The 18,842-nt window shown below is 38.9% G+C and overlaps 1 protein-coding gene and 1 non-coding gene across 6 annotated transcripts in view; one reads left to right on the forward strand and one right to left on the reverse strand.

Annotated features, from left to right (window-relative positions):
- The window catches only part of ADAMTS3 (ADAM metallopeptidase with thrombospondin type 1 motif 3), a 271,082-nt gene that overhangs the window by 54,360 nt on the left and 197,880 nt on the right, over positions 1-18,842 (reverse strand). For 4 of the 5 annotated variants that reach the window (XM_043448574.1, XM_043448572.1, XM_043448573.1 and 1 more), the window contains exon 5: positions 6,250-6,449. In XM_043448574.1, coding sequence (XP_043304509.1) covers positions 6,250-6,449 — 200 coding nt within the window. Of the gene's footprint in view, positions 1-6,249; positions 6,450-8,303; positions 8,671-18,842 lie in introns of those variants that run through there. The other variant, XM_043448576.1, reaches the window with a different exon arrangement.
- TRNAC-ACA lies at positions 9,451-9,522 on the forward strand. Its single transcript has one exon. It is a non-coding gene; the product is annotated as a tRNA-Cys (tRNA).

Below are 18,842 nucleotides of genomic sequence, written 5' to 3' on the forward strand. Positions count from 1 at the left end.
TTCAAATTCTGATACCAATTTATTATGATTGTGAAAAGCCACACAGGGTCTACTTTCTGGGTTGCTTTTTGAAGCAAATTAGGTAGGTTAATTTTAGTCAATATTAGAATATTAATACTTCTTTAACTTTTCTTTATCCTGTCACAAATAGATATAATAATACATAATAAAAAGGAAAGCTTTGCATGAGACAACGAAAGGATAACAATAAGATAGTAATGCCATCAACTTTCATCACCAAAATGTGTAAAAGTGAATATGCAAAGAAAGAAAATCATTCCCAGAGTCAAGACAAATGCTAAGTACTAGTTAGGTGTTGCAGTGGCTGAGAGAAATTCTAGCTTCTAAAAGGATTAGAGTAGATGGAACATATGTCTTTTATGTCCTTTTGACTTTCACTTAACAATTTGGTAAAAGTTAACCAGTTCCAGAACAACAACAACAAAAAATGGCATGATCCTATAGCACCAGCTTCTACTTCTTTCAAATCAAATTAACATTTAGAAGAGTGGTCTTCATTTCATCATCTTTACCAAAATCTGCACTTCCTGGTCTTAATCTACAAAGAATTTATTTATATTCTCCCAATGTATTAAACATAGCAAATATCCATCCATTGTTGGCTCAGAAACTATAAACAGAAGTAAACAAAGAGGAGTAACCTCTCTGGAAAGTTCTATAATTGCTATCTAAGTTCATTTTCTTATTTTACATTAATCTCCTTCATGTAACCTGTATGTAGTCAAATTCAAATATATGCTGTGCATCTATTTGGAACTTCGAATATTCAACTGTCTTCTCTGACTGGAATTCCCTGTTGTTCATCTTTAAAGATCTAACTTCTAACATTCAAGCATACTTCTTCATACCTCTAGGTCAAATACAATCCTAGTATTATTCCTCCATAGCACAGAATCAGTACTTGCTTTCAGTCAATTAGCACTTTCTAGATGATTTCATAAAACTAGAATGGATTGCCATTTCCTCCTCCAGGGGATCTTCCCCACCCAGGGATTGAACACGCGTCTCTTGCGCCTCCTGCATTGGCAGGCTTGTTCTTTACCACTAGTGCCACCTGTTATAAGGGTGCCACTTGGAAGGCGGATTTCCTGTAGGGATGGCAGTGATGATGGCTTCTGGCCAGAGGTCTCTGATTTTCACCACATGAGCCACACCACAGAGATGCTTGAGTATTCTTACAGCATGGCAGTTGCTTTCCCCCAAGGTTTTCTTCTGCCCTAAATACTGGGGTAGACTTTTTCTCTTTATGATGCCACTGGTCTTTGTCTGTTTCCTGAACACAATAGGCTTTGTTGCACCTCTCCCAATAAAATGCAAGACCCTTATTTTTTTGGAGAAAACGGTCCCAGGAAGGGAGCAGGGTTTTGTGCCTGTCTCTCCCCCCTACTCCTGATTAATCTTGACAATGAAATCAGCTTAGTGAGGTCTGCATCCCTTTCTCTCCAGATTCTGGTCCTGGCTCACAGGTGGCAAAAGGCTCACGAGATTGGGTGCTGAGATGGGCTCCATCCTAGGCTCCAGATATCACCCTGAGCAAATTGTTTGATGTTTTCTGCTCTGAGATTCTGGGAGAACTGGGGCATCAAATGGGGGTGGGTGCTGTGCCGCCCTTGTTTAAATCCCCCATAAAATTGCCGTTTTGTTTTGGGGCAAGCCCTATGCCTGTCAATGATTCATGGCAGATACTTGCAAACATGTCATCTTTCTTCACATCACATGATGAGCCTTCTGCTTCCCTTTGTAGAACTTAGGGGAAAAAGCAAATTGTGGGAAGAGCTTTGAGTTCTTTACAGCCAGTGTCAACTGGCCATCTGCTAAGCTCCTTCTCAGTTCTAGACGTACTATGTTCACACTCTCCTTTCTTCTTTAGAATTTGCCTGTGAGCACAGCACCGCTATTCACATTTTCCTAGTGAGGAAACTGAGAAGTTAGTACTTGTACAAAGTCTCCCACTATATAGTGCTAGGGGCAGGCTTAGAGTCAAGACTATCTTGCCTTTCCATTGCACCTCCTACATATTTAATTATTTTTAAATGATGCATACAACTCAGGAACAGGCAAATGTAAGAGATGCAGAAGGCAAGGTTTGCAGGGAGAGGTACAAAGCTTCCATGCTCTTTCCAGCTCTCGCCCTCCCAGCACTGTGATGTGTTCACCAACACAGAAACTAGTCCCTGTCTTTTATTTTTTGGCCACGCAATATGCGGGATCCTAGTTGCCCAACCAGGGATAGAACCTGCTTCCTCTGCATTGGAAATGCAGAATCTTCACCACTGGGTTTCCAGGGAAGGCCCTTTCTTGTCTTCTTTTAATGATTACCATCACTCTATTATCATTATCTCAGATTGTTTTACTAACTTGAAATAAGTGTAAAAATTTACCTCAATTTTATTGACATTTTAAAGCCTCTGTCTCCTCTAGGGGAAAAAAAATGTCACAATAATTTTCACCTTGCAATATACTTGAAAAAATACTGATACCCAATAAATGCTAAATTCCTTTCTAAACACGTCTTCCATTATATTGTTAAACTGATTAAAGCCTTCATGTCATTTATATTCTCTTATTTCAAATCCAAATTTTCTGTCTCTAAAGACTGTTCACAATCTACCTCTATGTTATTTACACTCATTTGTTCACTTATCCATTCTTTCATTAAACAGATGTTTAACATTTAATAATTTAAGAACTCTTTTCAAAATAATAAATATGAGCATGCCTTTGAAAAGGCATTCAGTTTAAATTAAAGAGACAACCATGAAGCAAACCACTGGGACCTAAAAGTACCACCCTAGTTCAGGAATGGCGTGATAAATATAACCTGGTTTTGGATATGGAAACTATATTTGACTATCAGGTAAACTAAAAGAAGATCGTATCTGCTGACTAGTTAACAAAGTTACAGGTGCCAAACGCGACTAAAGGAAGCTGTGATCTTTTCTCTACCATGCGTGACAAGTCGCTTCAGTCATGTTCAACTCTTTGCAACGCAATAAACTGTAGCCTGCCAGGCTCCTTTGTCCATGGCATTCTCCAGGCAAGAAAACTAGAGCAAGCTGTTGTGCGCTTCTCCAAGGGATCTTCCCCACCCAGGTATTGAACCCGCGTCTCTTGCCTCTCCTGCATTGGCAGGCGTGTTCTTTACCATTAGTGCCACCTAGTAAACCCCCCATTTCTCCCCAAATCAATGCAAGGAAATCGACTTTTTGCTGTCAGTTTTCTTCTATAGTTTCTGCCTGAACCTCTGTGACATGTAAAGAAAGCCTCTACGTTTGTGTAGGGCTCAAGTTTGGAGAGCCATGATTTTAGATAACCATGGGAAGCCATAAGACAAGGCTAGCATAGGAGTTACTAATCATTCCAAACTTGTCACGGAAAACAAAAAACAAAAAACACCAAAAAGCCCAACTTATTTCCTTTGCTTCAAATTTCCACGAGGTAGTTTCATTAGAATATCATTATTGGTTTTTTTCATTCCTCCCACTCTTGTTTAACTGATCAGTTTGAGACAGGGCATTCTCATTTCAGTGTTACAACAGATCTAAGGGTCTGCAACGAGCAATAGGAGTGGAGGGAGGAAAGGAAGAAATTCCGTCTTCAGTCTGTCATCCTTACAACTCTCTGCCAGTCCTACAGAGGAAATCTGAAATTATTGAGTTTCAAGTTTAATTGAAAACCTGAGATTAAAGGTTTTCTATTAAACCTTTGATTTAATTGGGGGTTGGGGATAGAGGGTTGTGAGCAAGATTGTCTAATGTATAACAAGGTTTCTAAACCTTGGCAGTGTTGGCATTTTAGAGCAGATAATTCATATTTCTCTATTGTGTAGAGCTGCCCTTCATGTTGTAGTTGGTTAGCAGCATCCCTGGCATCTCTCACTAGTGGCAGCAGCTTCCTTTCCCAGTTACAACAACCAAAAATGTCTCGGTGCATGCTAAATCATTTCAGTTGTCTCCCACTCTTTGCGACCCCTATGGACTGTAGCCCGTCACGCTCCTCTGTCCATGGGATTCTCCAGGCAAGAATTCTCCATGCTCTCCTCCAGCGGATCTTCCCGACCCAACACTGACAAATGTTCCTGGGTGGCAGGGGCTGGGACAAAGTGCTCTCAGCTAATTGAGAATAAGAAAAATATTTGTGGCTATACATTTAAATGATGTGCAATTCAGCTCTTATTAATAATAAAACTATTTATTCTTCATCTACCTTTTCACTATGCCTATCATTCAGTTGATTCTGAACTTGGGAAGGGAGAGGGGACTACTATTATTACCTCCTAAAATCCTCTTCATGTAGTAATTACTTTAGATTCAATGAACTTCAGTTTTAAAAATTATATTCTCTCTTCCAATTCCATTCTATGATGCTCAATTAGTTTTAGAATAATTTCTAGTATTGGAGATAGAGACTCAGCCTATTACCTAACTTTTTTAATGGTCTTAAAAACAAAACATCTTTTGCAATGGTTATAAAACCAAAAATGCAGCACTTTTGTGTATCCCTTGACACCTCAGCTTACTGTCTGGTGAATATACTATAGCCATTTCTACTTTCCTGTCAACAGAGTCTGTCTAGAAAACCTTGACAATCAATCCCATGTGCCCTTTGAAAACAATTTTTTTAAAAATCCAGGAAACAAATCCCTACAGACCTACTTTAACCTGCAGCTTCCTGATGGATTAGAGGATTATTGAACATCTTGTACAATATTTTAATTTTATAAATACAGAAACTAAATCCCAGGAAGGGACATGATTACCGAAGGTCACAGAGTCAACCAGGAACATAGCTAAAACTAAAGCCTCTGCGTCCGAAGTCCCAACTGAATAATCTCAACACTTCACAGATGCTCCCTCTAAAGTTTTACAGAACTTATAGTACAGTGCCTACTGATATGTCTTAATAATAGAATGCCTTTTATTGCTCAACCTTTACATTTTTTTGCATCACTTTTATCCTTGACTAAATTATAAGTACTGTGAGGACAAAGACTGTACCAAATCTCTGCACTACTCCAAGAGCCTTCCTAACAAGTATATCCTGACTGACTGTCTCCCTAGTGTAGAAGAAAGTGGTCCAGGGGCACAGTGAATGATGCAAGTATTAATAAAAGTAGCATCTCCAGGGGAATTTGTTTTCTGTGTGCTAAGCAGTCTTCATAACTGGGATCTGTGCCAATGAACAAATAAACATGTGTCTAAGTTTCTGCACTATTTTCTATTTCACAGAGATATGGTATATGTAGAATTTTATATATTGGCATCTAATGAACAGAATATATGTTTAACATATTGGCTTAAATATTAGAATAAATAAAATCATGATTAATAAAATTAAGAATTGTTGGCAATCTAATCTTAAGCATGGAAAAAAGGCAAGATACCCAAAGAAATCACACTAAAAGTCAAAAGCTGAAAGAGACAATAGGCTTGGGTAATACGTTTGCCAAAGTAATATGGTATTTTATCATTCTAGGAGATAAAAGATATAAAACAGAGCATACTACTATCTTAGTTATCTTCAGAAGTAGGTAACTTATGTATCATTCTCCTCAACTGCTCTGTGCCAGTTCACGTGGGGAAAAAGGACATCAGTTTGAGGATACTGTCTAAATTTCTTCTGGATAAGATTAAGGCTCATAAGGAAGAAATAGAGAACAAATTTAGAGTCCTTTATAATTTCAGGGCAGCACTGTGCAAGAGTTGACTGTGCTTTGTACGTATATTACATTCAGCCGCATAATGGTGAAAAATATTACTCTATCCAAAAGCTCTAAAAGTAAGCATGCACACAGAGTTATTAGGCCTAAATAATTCCTCATTATCCTGGGATGCAAAATGATACTGGAAAGATCCATCTCATTCTTCATGGTCCACATGAAGTCAGGTGGACAAAGTCCTGAGAGTTTTGATTATCCCCAGAACCAAATGAAAACCATAATTGATGTTATAATTCCAGCCCATTATAACTTTTTAAATTTAAGATTTCTCTTTGATGACAATGGATCAATAGTTGATCACGCAAAAGAAAATTTCACTTCATGTTTCCTTTACCTTTGCATCTTGTATGTTAAATCTGTAAATCAATATTTGAATTGAATGCAGTTACGTGCACATTTTGAATGTGGGGTGTAGTCATGGAAGACCTCACAGAGGTTTCCAAAAGACCAGAGCAAAACAGAAGTGAATTAAAAGAACAAAAAGCCTCAGAAAGGGAGTCACTACTCACAATGTTCATCAGGGTGAGGAGGTAGTTTTGGACGTGCTCTTTGCCATGGAAACGGACCACAGAGTCATCCACTCCCAGCAGAACCTCGATGTTGTAATCATTTTCTCCTGCATGTCTGCGGCGCCTCATGGTTTCATTCAGCTGCTGGTCAATGCTGCTGTAAACAGTACCTAGATCATCAAGGCCTTCCAGATCCGACTCTATTAAGAAACAAAAGGAATCCAGGCATTTCAGTTTTCCCAATGGGCCTTCTAAGGACTTCTTACAAAAAAAAAAAAAAAAGGATGTTCTTGGGGCGCCTATCATTATCATCCACAGTCACCAAGATGCTGCTTGTCAGTTTATGCCTTCAATAATGTGCACATGCACACGTGATCAGAGAGGTGTCCTGTAAACTCAACATGGAACAACACAGGGCAAAATAGTATTCCTGCACAGAAAGCAGTGCAGGATGTATGGTTGTAGGAGGAACAGAGGAGTTCTGATTTCCTCCAGCTGTATCCTTGGTGCAGAGCACAGGAAATGGGGATATAGAACATGTGCGGGCTAAGCAATTATTAAATAAATGGAGGCTATTAATTTCAAAGTCAGAGATTGATAAGTTTACAGTGGTTAGCTTAAGTTACTTTCATCATGGACTATGGAATTTGCATCACATAAGTCCAAACTGCTTCTTTTTCCAGTAGCCTCAGCTTAAAAATAAAATTATAGCATGGCAACACAACAGCATTTAGTGGTATGATGATCAGTCACCATATATTACTTTATTTTTTATAAGTATGGTTTTCTAGTGAATGCTGTTAGGCAGACACTACAGGTCTTCCACATTTTACTGGCCTTCATCTGGATAGCAGGCCGCTTTGATAGGTACATATCTGAATCTGTGAGATACTTAAGTTAAAAAAATCAGTCACAAAATTAACTATAAGAAAAATAGAATTATAAAAATTTTATTTTATGCTGTGGAAGGAATTTAATTTTTTTACTTTCCAAATAGATATACATATACATAGACACATACTTATCTCTAGAATATCTTTCTATCTACTTACCTACCTGCCTGGAGAGAAAGAGAGTAAGAGAGGCATTTTCAGGTTCTAATTATCTCAGATTTCGATTATCATAGTTTTGGTGAAGAAAATGTTTTGGTGCATTAAAAAAATAAAATATAATTCCTGAAATACTAAAAAAGATATTAATGAAAACTGCTAATATAGAACTGAAAGAATCCTCATTCCCATTTCAAATATATAAAACCTGGAAAGGATTTTATTTTACATACTGCCTCGATGACTAAAACAGCCACATATCTAAAAACAAGTTTGACAGAAACAATTCTGACTCATGGTTTATACGAAGGCTTATTTAATGTTGTACTGAGGCCTGTAAGCCATTTGAATTGGTGTCTGACATTAACGAATAGACATTTTCCTCTCCACCTCTGTGGTTTTAGTAAAGCTGAGGGGGAAAAAGTGGTGTCTCTTGGTCAAGAAGATTGATGACCAAGCCTTAGCCACATGGGAACTGAATTGCAGAAGTAGAGGTCTCACTCATACTCTTTCCACTTTTAAAAAATATAGAGAAGCAGCAGTACCCTCCCCTGTAAGTATGAGTAGAGGCTCTGAATATGACCACTCAGGTTAGAAAACTAGACTGTAACTCACTTTGACCCAAGCTCAAATGCTAGATCATTAGCTGCGAACCTTCTCCTCATAAGGGAATCACATTGGCTCCATGGTATGTACATAACTCTCGCCACTGTCCACATCAAACAGAAAGCTTTCCTCAAAAGTTGTTTTTAAGAGCTGTAAACCCACGCTGAGGGCAGGAGACTACACCTGCAAACAACTTTCCTATTCAACCTCAGTCTCTTCAGACACTGAGAATGTGAAAGATTGTGATAGCCAGTGTACAAATAGGAAATTCATACACAAACTCCCAGTGCTAAAAATGGCTCTCTTTGGCAGAACTGTCAGTGACAGTCTCCAATGGAAATATCCCAGCAATGTCATCATGTCATTAAGTCTGATGTATGAATGAAGAAGGCTGAATACCTATTTCAGAAGGACAGTTCATCCTGCTCTAAGCAAGACACCTTTGGTTTGGCCTTTGCATCCCTCCTCAAATTGGTGGTTTTCTGGTAAGAGAAGAGAATCTATTTTTTCATTGCATGAGGAACTCAAGAAGGAAGTCTTTTTATTTCAACCATTGCTTTTATTCAATCAAGAACACTTCTGCCCCTATTTCCTCCTGTGCTGTACAGTGGTCTTTTCTGGGATTCCTAAAGTGGGAAAATGTCAAACATTAAAAAAAAAAAAAACACAGTAGTGGAATAACTTATGGTGATTTTATTTATACACCTCCACATTAATTACAAATTGTTCTGAGGCTGTGAAATATCTTCATTCACAAGGAGTTTTTCCTAGTACGTCTACGTTAAAATATAATGATCAGATATAACTGGCTTCAAATCCTGGCAGTGTCATATCCAAGCAGCATGACTTTACTTAAAACTAACCTCTCTGAGCCTCAGTTTTCTCATCTGTAAAATGGGATAATGATACCTACTTTGCAGAGTTGCTGTGATTCGGATTAACATTAGTAAAAATAGTTTATACAGTACTTAGTCATAAGTGCTCAACAAATAGTTCTGCTACTACTACTATGATGATGGTTATGGTGGTGATGATTTCCCGTTAAGATTTCTACACTTTTTAAAGCTTCCTACATTTTATTTTATATTTCAAAAATAAAATGGTTATATTTGTTTTGAAATAAAGGTGAGAAAAAAATCTGGAATTAGTAAAGGAAAATATGAAATGCCGATAACTTTAGAACAAATAAGGGTAACAGTATCCCCTGTGGAGCACAAAGTAGATAAAGCAGAGGAGAAGCTAGAATGCTTACTTCCAGTTAAAATTAGGATTAAATTCAATCTTGCCTGGAAAATCCCATGGACAGAAGAGCCTGGCAGGTTACAGTCCACGGGGTTGCAAGAGTCGGACACGGCTTAGCAACTAAACCACCACCCATGAGACAAACTTTTTAGTAGATTAAAAGCCTAATATCAAGCTGGAAAGAGTTAGTTTAGAAATAGCATTGATCTTCACTCAATGCGTATTTATTGAGTACTAATGTCTGGCAGATCCTGAGAAAGTTAAAAATTCTTTACATGTTAATTCTGGGAATTACACAGTTGGATCCCTGGTAGCTCAGACGGTAAAGCGTCTGCCTACAATGCGGGAGACCCAGGTTCAATCCCTGGGTTGGGAAGATCTCCTGGAGAAGGAAATGGCAACTCACTCCAGTATTCTTGCCTGGTAAACCCCATAGACGGAGGAGCCTGGTAGGCTACAGTCCATGGGGTCGCAGAGTCGGACACAACTGAGAGACTTCACTTTCACGTTCACCAGATTCATATTCAGAATGAAGCTGAATTTGTGTTCTGTAGTCACAAACAATCACACAAGCTAAAACTTGTGGAAGTGTCCACAGGTCATACACTAAGTAGACCTAGTCAGGGTACTGAGTGCATGTGTACCTACTAAGGCATTCCAGTCATGTCCAGCTCTTTGCAGCTCCACTGACTGTAGCCCACCCGGCTCCTCTGCCCATGGTATCTTCCAGGCAAGAACTGGAGTGGGTTGTCATTTCCTTCTCCGGGGAATCTTCCCAACTCAGGGATCAAACTTGCATTCCCCGTGTCTCCTGCATTTGCAGGCGGGTTCTTCACCACTGGTACCACCTGGGAATCCCAATGAGGGTATTAGAACATACCTAATGGCAACCCATTCCAGTATTCTTCCCTAGAGAATCCTGTGGACAGATAAGCCTGGTGGGCTGCAGTCCATAAGGTCGCATAGAGTCGGACACGACTGAAGCGACTTAGCACGCATGCATTGTTAATAATTCGCGCTTTTATGAAGCTTCAGAGTTTAAAAGCGGACACACAGACTTCCCTGGTGGTCCAGCGGTTAAGAATTCACTGGCCAATGCAGGGGACATGGATTTGATTCCTGGTCTGGGAAGACCCACGTGCCATGGGGCAACTAAGCCTATGTGCCATAACTACTGAACCTGCACTCTAGGGTGTGAAGCCACCCTAGAGAAGCCACTGCAATTAGAAGCTTGTGCACCACAACCAAGAGTAACTAACCACTCTCACTGCAACTAGAGAAAGCCCGTGTGCAACAAAGAAGACCCAGCTAGCGAAAAACAAACATATAGTGTTTAAAAATATAGTATATAAAAAAAGTAGACACACAATTTGACAAAAGTTTAGATACCTCTGTGTCTAATTCTGACATTCTCTTTGTGTCCCCATAACTACAGGAATAAGAACAATTGAAGGTGAATATGATGCTAATCGGGCTTCCCTGGTAGCTCAGATGGTAAAGAATCTGCCTGCAATGTGGAAGACTTGGGTTCAGCCACTGGGTTGGGAAGATCCCTTGGAGAAGGGAAAGGTAACCCACTCCAATATTCTTGCCTGGAGAATTCCAAGGACAGAGGAGCCTGCCGGGCTACAGTCCACAGCATATCAGAGTCAGACACGACTAATCAGCTAACACACAAACACACACACATATGATGTTAATCATGTCCAAACACTCCCTATCAGATCTGTTTGCTGCTTTAGGGACTGATGAATCACAGAGATGTCAATAGGCAAGTTTAAGAAGTGAAACTATAGTGACATTCTGTGTTGGGTCTTCCAAACTCTGGATCTCTTATGATACCTTGTTGGCTTCCTGCTTAAGTAAGTGAATTTAAGGTGATTTGAAGGGCTGTGGCTGCGTTGGATAGCAAAAGTGACTGATATGATAACAGAATTAACAGAAAAACAGAGAATCTGAAGATACCAGTTCAGTTCAGTTGCTCAGTCGTGTCTGACTATTTGCGACCCCATGGACTGCAGCATGCCAGGCCTCCCTGTCCATCGCCAACTCCAGGAGTTTACTCAAACTCATGTCGATATAGCCATCAATAATTAAGGCCCTGCAATAGCTATAGTGTGCTACTACTATTTCCCACACTTCATTACAAAAACTATTCCTTAGAGCACCTTTTCAAGCTTCACAGAAATATCAAAGGCAATTCCCTTAGCACTAACGAGTGAGTTTTCTATTTTTCAAACTTTTTGGAAAATGTAAGTTTTGAAACTTAGCTTGAAAGCTCTGATAAGAATTTAGTATTTTTGAAATATTTTGATTATATCCTTTTTTGTACCCCTGCAGCTTCTGACTTGCTGTAAATGAACTTTCATGAAAAAAAAAAAAAAAGATTTTATTATAAAAGCCTATTTTTATGGAAAATATGAAGTGTTTGGGGGCAAACATGTGACCAATCAAGTAATAACAAATACAGTTATCTTTAGCGTTAAATCAGAATTTTGAATTCACCAAGTAGGTAAAATAGAATAAAATCTGCTTGGTGGATTATAACATTTGGGCTTAAGACATTTTCAGGATGGAATATGGCATGTTTGCATGCTTACTTATATTTATAGGAAATCTAAGTGTAGATTGGTGAAATCACTTCCCATTCTGGAAAAAATTTTTTTGATGTGAAAAATAACAGGGGGAAAAAGTTAAAACTTGAAAGGTACAAGTGCTGATCAAATTCTGGATCTCTGGGGCTGGAATACAATCTTAATCATACTATGATAGAAAATATGATAGAATCATCTACCCTACAGCTATTCCTTATGCCTAAGGAAGAATGGCAATTCTAAGTGAGGTAAAAATAAATCCAGCTAAAAGTCACTTGCAGACTTCCTTGTGACTAAGGACCACACCTGATTTGGGATAAGTCAATGAGATATAAACCAAAGTACTGCTTACACCTCAGTGGCTTGACATGGTTCGTATGAGAGGCTTCTATGCAAGCTCCTCAAAGGAATGTAATTCATCTTAGTAGGTGAGCACCTTTGGTCCTTTACTTAGTAATCCTTCCAGCTGCCTGGCCCAGGAGTTCTTTGAGATAACCTTGGATTCAAGGCATGTACTTGGTTTGGTAGAGTAGCTATAAAGAAGGGATCAGATACCCCAACATTTTTATGGAGCTGGCATCCTAGCCCTGGGCTGCCTAGCATCAGACTTTGTTATACAAAGTGTAAGGGGGATAGCACTTCCATTGTGCATAGGCCATATGTGGGTTTTCTTTTATATGTCACTATATCAGGTCTTAATAGATATGACATTGACACTGTTTAATTTTATTCTGTATATTCCCTCCACCCTCTGCTCTCCTACTCCTTTTGGAAATGCAAGTTAATGTCATGTTAATAAGTGAGTGATAAAGTAAGATTCACTTTACCAAAACGTCTCACAGCAGATTTCTCTGTAGTGCCTCCACTTCAGAAAATGAGGAAGAAAATGTTTGGCAGTAACAATAAACACTGAATGGATCTATAAGGAGAAATTTGGCATTCTTCATGAACAGACTCCTGCTGTGAAAATGAAGTGACTGGAATGTCACAGCTAGATTTTCCAACGGTAGGTGGAGAACCTAAGATGAGAGCTAAAAATAGGTGTAAAATCCAACACATGTCATCTGGTAAGGTCAGAAGCAGAGAGGAGTTAAGTTATTGTGTTGACCTGTTTGTATCATCCAATAGCGATTTTTCCACTGATAACAAATTTAAATAAACTTATGTTGTTATTGGGCTTCCCTGGTAGCTCAGAGGTAAAGAATCTGTCTGCAGTGCAGGAGACTGAGGTTCTATCTCTGGGTCCAGAAGATCCCCTGGACGAGAGCATGACAACCCATTCCAATATTGTCCGGGAAATCCCATGGACAGACAAATCTGGCAGGCTATAGTCCACAGGGTCGCAAAGAGTTGGACATGACTGAGTGACCGAGCAACTATTGTTATGATTCTAAAAAGATTGAGTAATAGCATCTCCACATATATGGGGACACCATTCTACCAAGATATAAAAGGATTCTGTGAAAAGCAGCCGAACCCTTCACCAACTGGGAAATTCCATAATGATAGTTCAAAGAAGTATATTAAGGCCAATTTATGATGTCAGTTCTGAAGTTTCATTAAGTAACTGCTGCTTTTTAAAAAAAAAAAAAGACATTACCATTGAATGAATATTAGTTTCCATGATTTCTTTTCCCTAAAGTTCTAATTCTAAAATACATGTTTGCTTTTGTTTTCACTGACTACTTTAAACGAAAGCATATGGTATTTTTTAAATAGAAAACTTACCTTTTAAGTAGGAAAAAAAATGTTTTCATGATTTGAGTTTGTAATCATTGGCAAACAAACAAAATAGAAAAGTCATCGCAATGTCCAATATACAGAAAATCCTGTGTTTGTGCATATGTCAGTTAGAATGTTTTTAGCTGCAAATAAAGACAACTTAAAAGTGTCCCAAGTAATCAGGAAATATATTAATTTGCATTACAAGAGGTCCAGAGGTAGGGTGATTCCTGGACTACTGAGTTCATCAGTATATCAAGTACACAGTTCTTTACATCCTTTTCATATCCTGCCATTCTTGATATACAGGCTGTCTTCAGATTAGCTTTCAGAATGGCTGCACCAATTCCCCATCACAACCAGGTATCACAAATTCTATCTTTTTTTCATGTATTTCTTAAAAGTAGGCAAAAATCTTTCCTAGATGCCCTCTGGTACATTTAACTACATGTTTCAGTGGTTGGCATTGAATCACAGGGCCATGTAAAAATCATTCAAAGATAAGAACCAAACCCACACATGTCTTATTCCAATCAGAAATCAACTTCTGCAACTGAAGCTGACCTCCTCTGAAGTAGATGTTTAGGAAAAGTATGTGTTCATGAAGAGTACTGAGATTCTATTTTAAAAACATGAAAGCAGAAGGCCTTGAAATAAAAGAAGAGGGCGAAATGGAAGTTGCACAGGCAACTCACATTGGTGAATCCTTCTTTTCAAGTCCTCCTCTTCCCAGTGAAATGGAGAGAAGGGGTCAGGGTACAACCTTTAAAAAAAAGGCCATAGCTGCAAGATATGGCAGAAACTGATAAGAACCAATTAGATCCAAGATGGCAGATTCCTGATTTCCGTAGACCTTGAGCCTCATTATGCGCTCATTGTAATATATTAATATGCCAAACAACACACCCACCAGTGCCAGGACAGTTCTGAAGCTAACCTTCAGTTCAGTTCAATTCAGTCGCTCAGTCATGCCTGACTCTTTGAGACCCCATGAATCGCAGCACGTCAGGCCTCCCTGTCCATCACCAACTCCCGGAGTTTACTCAGACTCATGCCCATCGAGTTGGTGATGCCATCCAGCCATCTCACCCTCTGTCATCCCCTTCTCAGCTTCAGTATCAGTCCTTTCAATGAATATTCAGGACTAATTTCCTTTACGATGGACTGGTTGGATCTCCTTGCAGTCCAAGGGACTCTCAAGAGTCTTCTCCAACACCAGAGTTCAAAAGCATCACTTCTATGGTGCTCAGCTTTTTTTATAGTCCAGCTCTCACATCCATACATGACTGCTGGAAAACCCATAGCTTTGACTAGATGGACCTTTGTCGGCAAAGTAATGTCCCTAATTTTTAATAATGCTGTCTAGGTTGGTCATAACCTTTCTTCTAAGGAGCACGCATCTTTTAATTTCCTGGCTACAGTCACCATCTGCAGTAATTTTGGAGCCCCCCAAAATAAAGTCTGTCACTGTTTCCATTGTTTCCCCATCTATTTCCCATGAAGTGATGGGACCAGATGCCATGACTGTAGTTTTCTGAATGATGAGTTTTAAGCCAACTTTTTCCCTCTCCTCTTTCAAGAGGAGAAGCTAACCATAAAAAGTCAAAAAGTAGACAGTTGCCCAATTCTTGGAAATCCCTGCTTCTTTCCCCAAATAACTGGAATAATTCTTCCACTCATTAGTGTATAAAATTATCCAACCCATAAAAACTAACCATGTCATATTTTTGGGATCTTTCTCTCACCTTCTGAGATGGTCTACATTCAGCCTGAAAGTGAAAGTCGCTCAGTCATGTCTGACTCTGCGATCCCATAGACTATACAGTCCATGGAATTCTCAAGGCCAGAATACTGGAATGGGTAGCCTCTCCCTCCTCCAGGGGATCTTCCCAACCCAGGAATCGAACCCAAGTCTCCTGCATTGCAGGCGGATTCTTTACCAGCTGAGACAAGAGAAGCCCTTTTCTCTCTAGGTAAATCCACTTCTTACTTACCACTCTGCCTCTGAATTCTTTCACTGTGAAACAAGAACCTCAAATTCACTGGTGTTGACTAAAAAAAGATGTACAAATTGAGAGCTGTGAGTTAAGTTTCATTTGGGGCAAAATGAAGACTGCAGTCTGGGATGCAGCATCTCAGATAGCTCTGAGAGACTGCTCCCCAAGGAGCAGTGGGGGAAAGTCCATATACAAGGTTTTGGTGAAGGGAGAGTACCGTGAAGCACTCATTTTACAAAAGGTTTTTTGTTAGTCATGAGGATCTAATGTCACCATGAAGGGATTTAGTGCTTCTTTGGAAGGACTGATGCTGAAGCTGAAACTCCAATACTTTGGCCACCTGATACGAACAACTGACTCATTGTAAAAGACCATAATGCTAGGAAAGATTGAAGGCAGGAGGAGAAGGTGACGACAGAGGATGAAATGGTTGGATGGCATCACTGACTCTATGGATGTGAGTTTGAGCAAGCTCTGAGAATTGGTGATGGACAGGGAAGCCTGGCGTGCTGCAGTCCATGGGGTCGTAAAGAGTTGGACATGACTGTGTGACTGAACTGAACTGAACTGAACTAGACATGAGGAGATGCAAGGATTGAGATCATAAAATCTGTTCCTAAAAGCATCCAACTATCTAAAGACCTGTCCACCAGATTCCCTGGAGCAGAAAGTGCCTCACTCCACCCTGAATTCCCTCAGGGGTTGGTGAAGGTCAACAGCTATAGCAGCATGGGGTTCAGTCTCCATAGATGCAGATGGCAAATGTCTTTGTTGTTCAGTTGTTGGCAATGCTCTGGGCAAATGCCAGTTTGTAGTTGACACTGGGAACACCACATTGCCTAGTAACAGTGTTCCATTGGTCTCTTTTATTTTTCTTTTGCATTCATGCATTTTATGTTTCATCTCTCTTATTGTAATCTACTTGCCTACAGAACACTTCTACACTCTTTTGGCCCAGTAATGTCTGCATAGACATTCAGTTCTTTATTACTATAGTAGTGGACTCACCACTGTTGCTTGCTCAGCTCTATTCCAACCATTTCTTGAATAAAGCATTGAAATGTTTGGGTGTGGCAGGGTTGTCAGACAAAATACTGTATTCTCTGTTTAATTCAAATGTCAGGTAGACAACAATTTTTTTTGTATAAGTATGTCCCAAATATTATGACAGGACCTACCTGATTCTAAGAATTTCTTCCATGTTTATCTAATATTCCATTTTAAATGAGAATTCTATATTTTCATTTTCTATATATGGCAACTCTAGGTGTGAGGCATCTGTCTTTCTCCAGGAATTCAAATAGTTACATTAATCTATACCCTCCTGGCTTCACTTCCCCACTCCACCCCTGAACACTCAGGTCTAGGAGTGGAAATTGATCCAGGCATGCCCAAGTACTATATTCCATTTCCCTGACTCTAGTAATTGGATGGGCAGATGGTTGTATATCATGGCACTGAAACCATGATATACAACTGCTTTATTTGGAACTATTAGGAAAGAGAAGTTCTCTCTTCTGGGCTTATAAACTGGCAGAATGTAGCAGTGAATGTGCTTGGGGTGAGCATTAGAGAGTTGTTGGTTTAAATTTAGCACAAGAAGAAGAAAGTGAAGATTATTAATGGAGACAATAGTTATATTCCAATGATGTCATTGAGACTCTGGATTCAACCACTCTTTAAATCTTGATTTTTCAGTTTTGTGAGTCATTAGACAATACTACCACCTGCTTTTCTTCTCTTACCACTTTGGAAAACAATTCTTGCCAAAGACAGTTTGATGTTAGTTCCTATAACTGAAAATAAAAGAACCCTGATAGATAAACCCATCTATACCCCTCTTGCTATAGTCACTAATTTTCCTTCCCTTTTCTTTAATAAACTATTCTTAGGCTGTAAAGTTCTCTGAAAAGGATGGTAACAATTAAATTTATATTTAATATAAATATTGTTTATAATAAAAATGTCCCAAGTTATTTATGCTGTTTATATCATTTTAAATATAAGAAATTCTCTATTAGTAATCTGTTCCCTAGTTTGTTTCTTCTGTTGCTCTTATTCAGCTAAAATCATAGTTTAACTTTGGCAGATACTACATCCTACTAATCGGATACTGCTAGAAGTTACAGTTTTCTAAGTAAAATTTCCATATACATTTAGTTGGACTTATGGAAGTTAGGTAGTAGTAACATGTTCAGTGTAGCCTTGACAATACTCTTTTAATACAAAAACTGTACTTTTATGAGATATTAAATATTCTGGACTATGTACTTTCACATGCAGCATCATACGAAGGAAGAGAAATTGAAAACTGAGCAGTATTCAGGAAATCTCAAAAAAAAAAAAGTCTATTCATCTTTCTCATAAAACAATGTGAATTTCTCTGTTCGTTACAAGCTGGCTAAGCCAAGAGGCCTACCCTGTAAACAAGAAAGAAAGTGTCTTCCAAGAGTAGCACCCTTCCCTTGCAAATCTGCTTATTACTTAACACAAACATGGAGCAATTTCAAAAAATTAAAACCTTAGCAAACATAGGTATCACTTTACAGTCCAAAGAATACAATGTTTGAAACAGCCACTGCAAATATTTTGCACTGAGTTTTCCAGAGACTTAAAAGAGCTAGACTGTTTTTTTTAAAAGAATCACATTTAGCTGATAGAAAATAGGGGGCAAACTTCAGGAAGTCATGTTACAGAAGTGAAGCCCAGAAATAAATTCTATAAATCAGGTTCATTGTGGGCCATCCCTTAAAATCAACAAAAAGGCCACAACAAGCAAGATGAAACTACTCACTCAAGAAAGAAATCATCTTGAGATAACTGAAAAAAAAAGAGAGAGAGAGACAAGAAAGATTCATTGATGTACAAACTAGTAATGATTGCATCTAAATTTGTCTTTCTAGATTTTAAAGGTCTTCTTGCAGTTTGAGTGCAAGAAATCTAAACATTTATATGTTCAACTAAAATTGAAGAATAACATATTGGATAGATTAACATAGATGGGATGAAGTCACTGACCAATGAATTGTCATCAAAGTCAATAAATGCTGATAATTTTTTTAAGTATCAGATGGGAAATCCAGACCACTAGCAGCAAGTCTATTTCTAAATGAGTGTGAACGGATTTCATCTCAACTCATTCAGTAATTTGAAAGACCCTTCCCTGGTGGCTCAGAGGGTAAAGTATCTGCCTGCAATGCGGGAGACCCAGGTTCAATACCTGGGTTAGGAAGATCCCCTGGAGAAGGAAATGGCAACCCACTCTGGTACTCTTGCCTGGAAAATCCCATGGACAGATAAGCCTGGTAGCCCACAGTCCATGGGGTCACAAAGAGTTGGACGTGACTGAGTGACTTCACTTTCACTTTCACCTTCCATAGATT

Source organism: Cervus canadensis, chromosome 26 (assembly GCF_019320065.1).
Source record: "Cervus canadensis isolate Bull #8, Minnesota chromosome 26, ASM1932006v1, whole genome shotgun sequence".
In the NCBI taxonomy this organism is placed as follows: domain Eukaryota; kingdom Metazoa; phylum Chordata; class Mammalia; order Artiodactyla; family Cervidae; genus Cervus; species Cervus canadensis.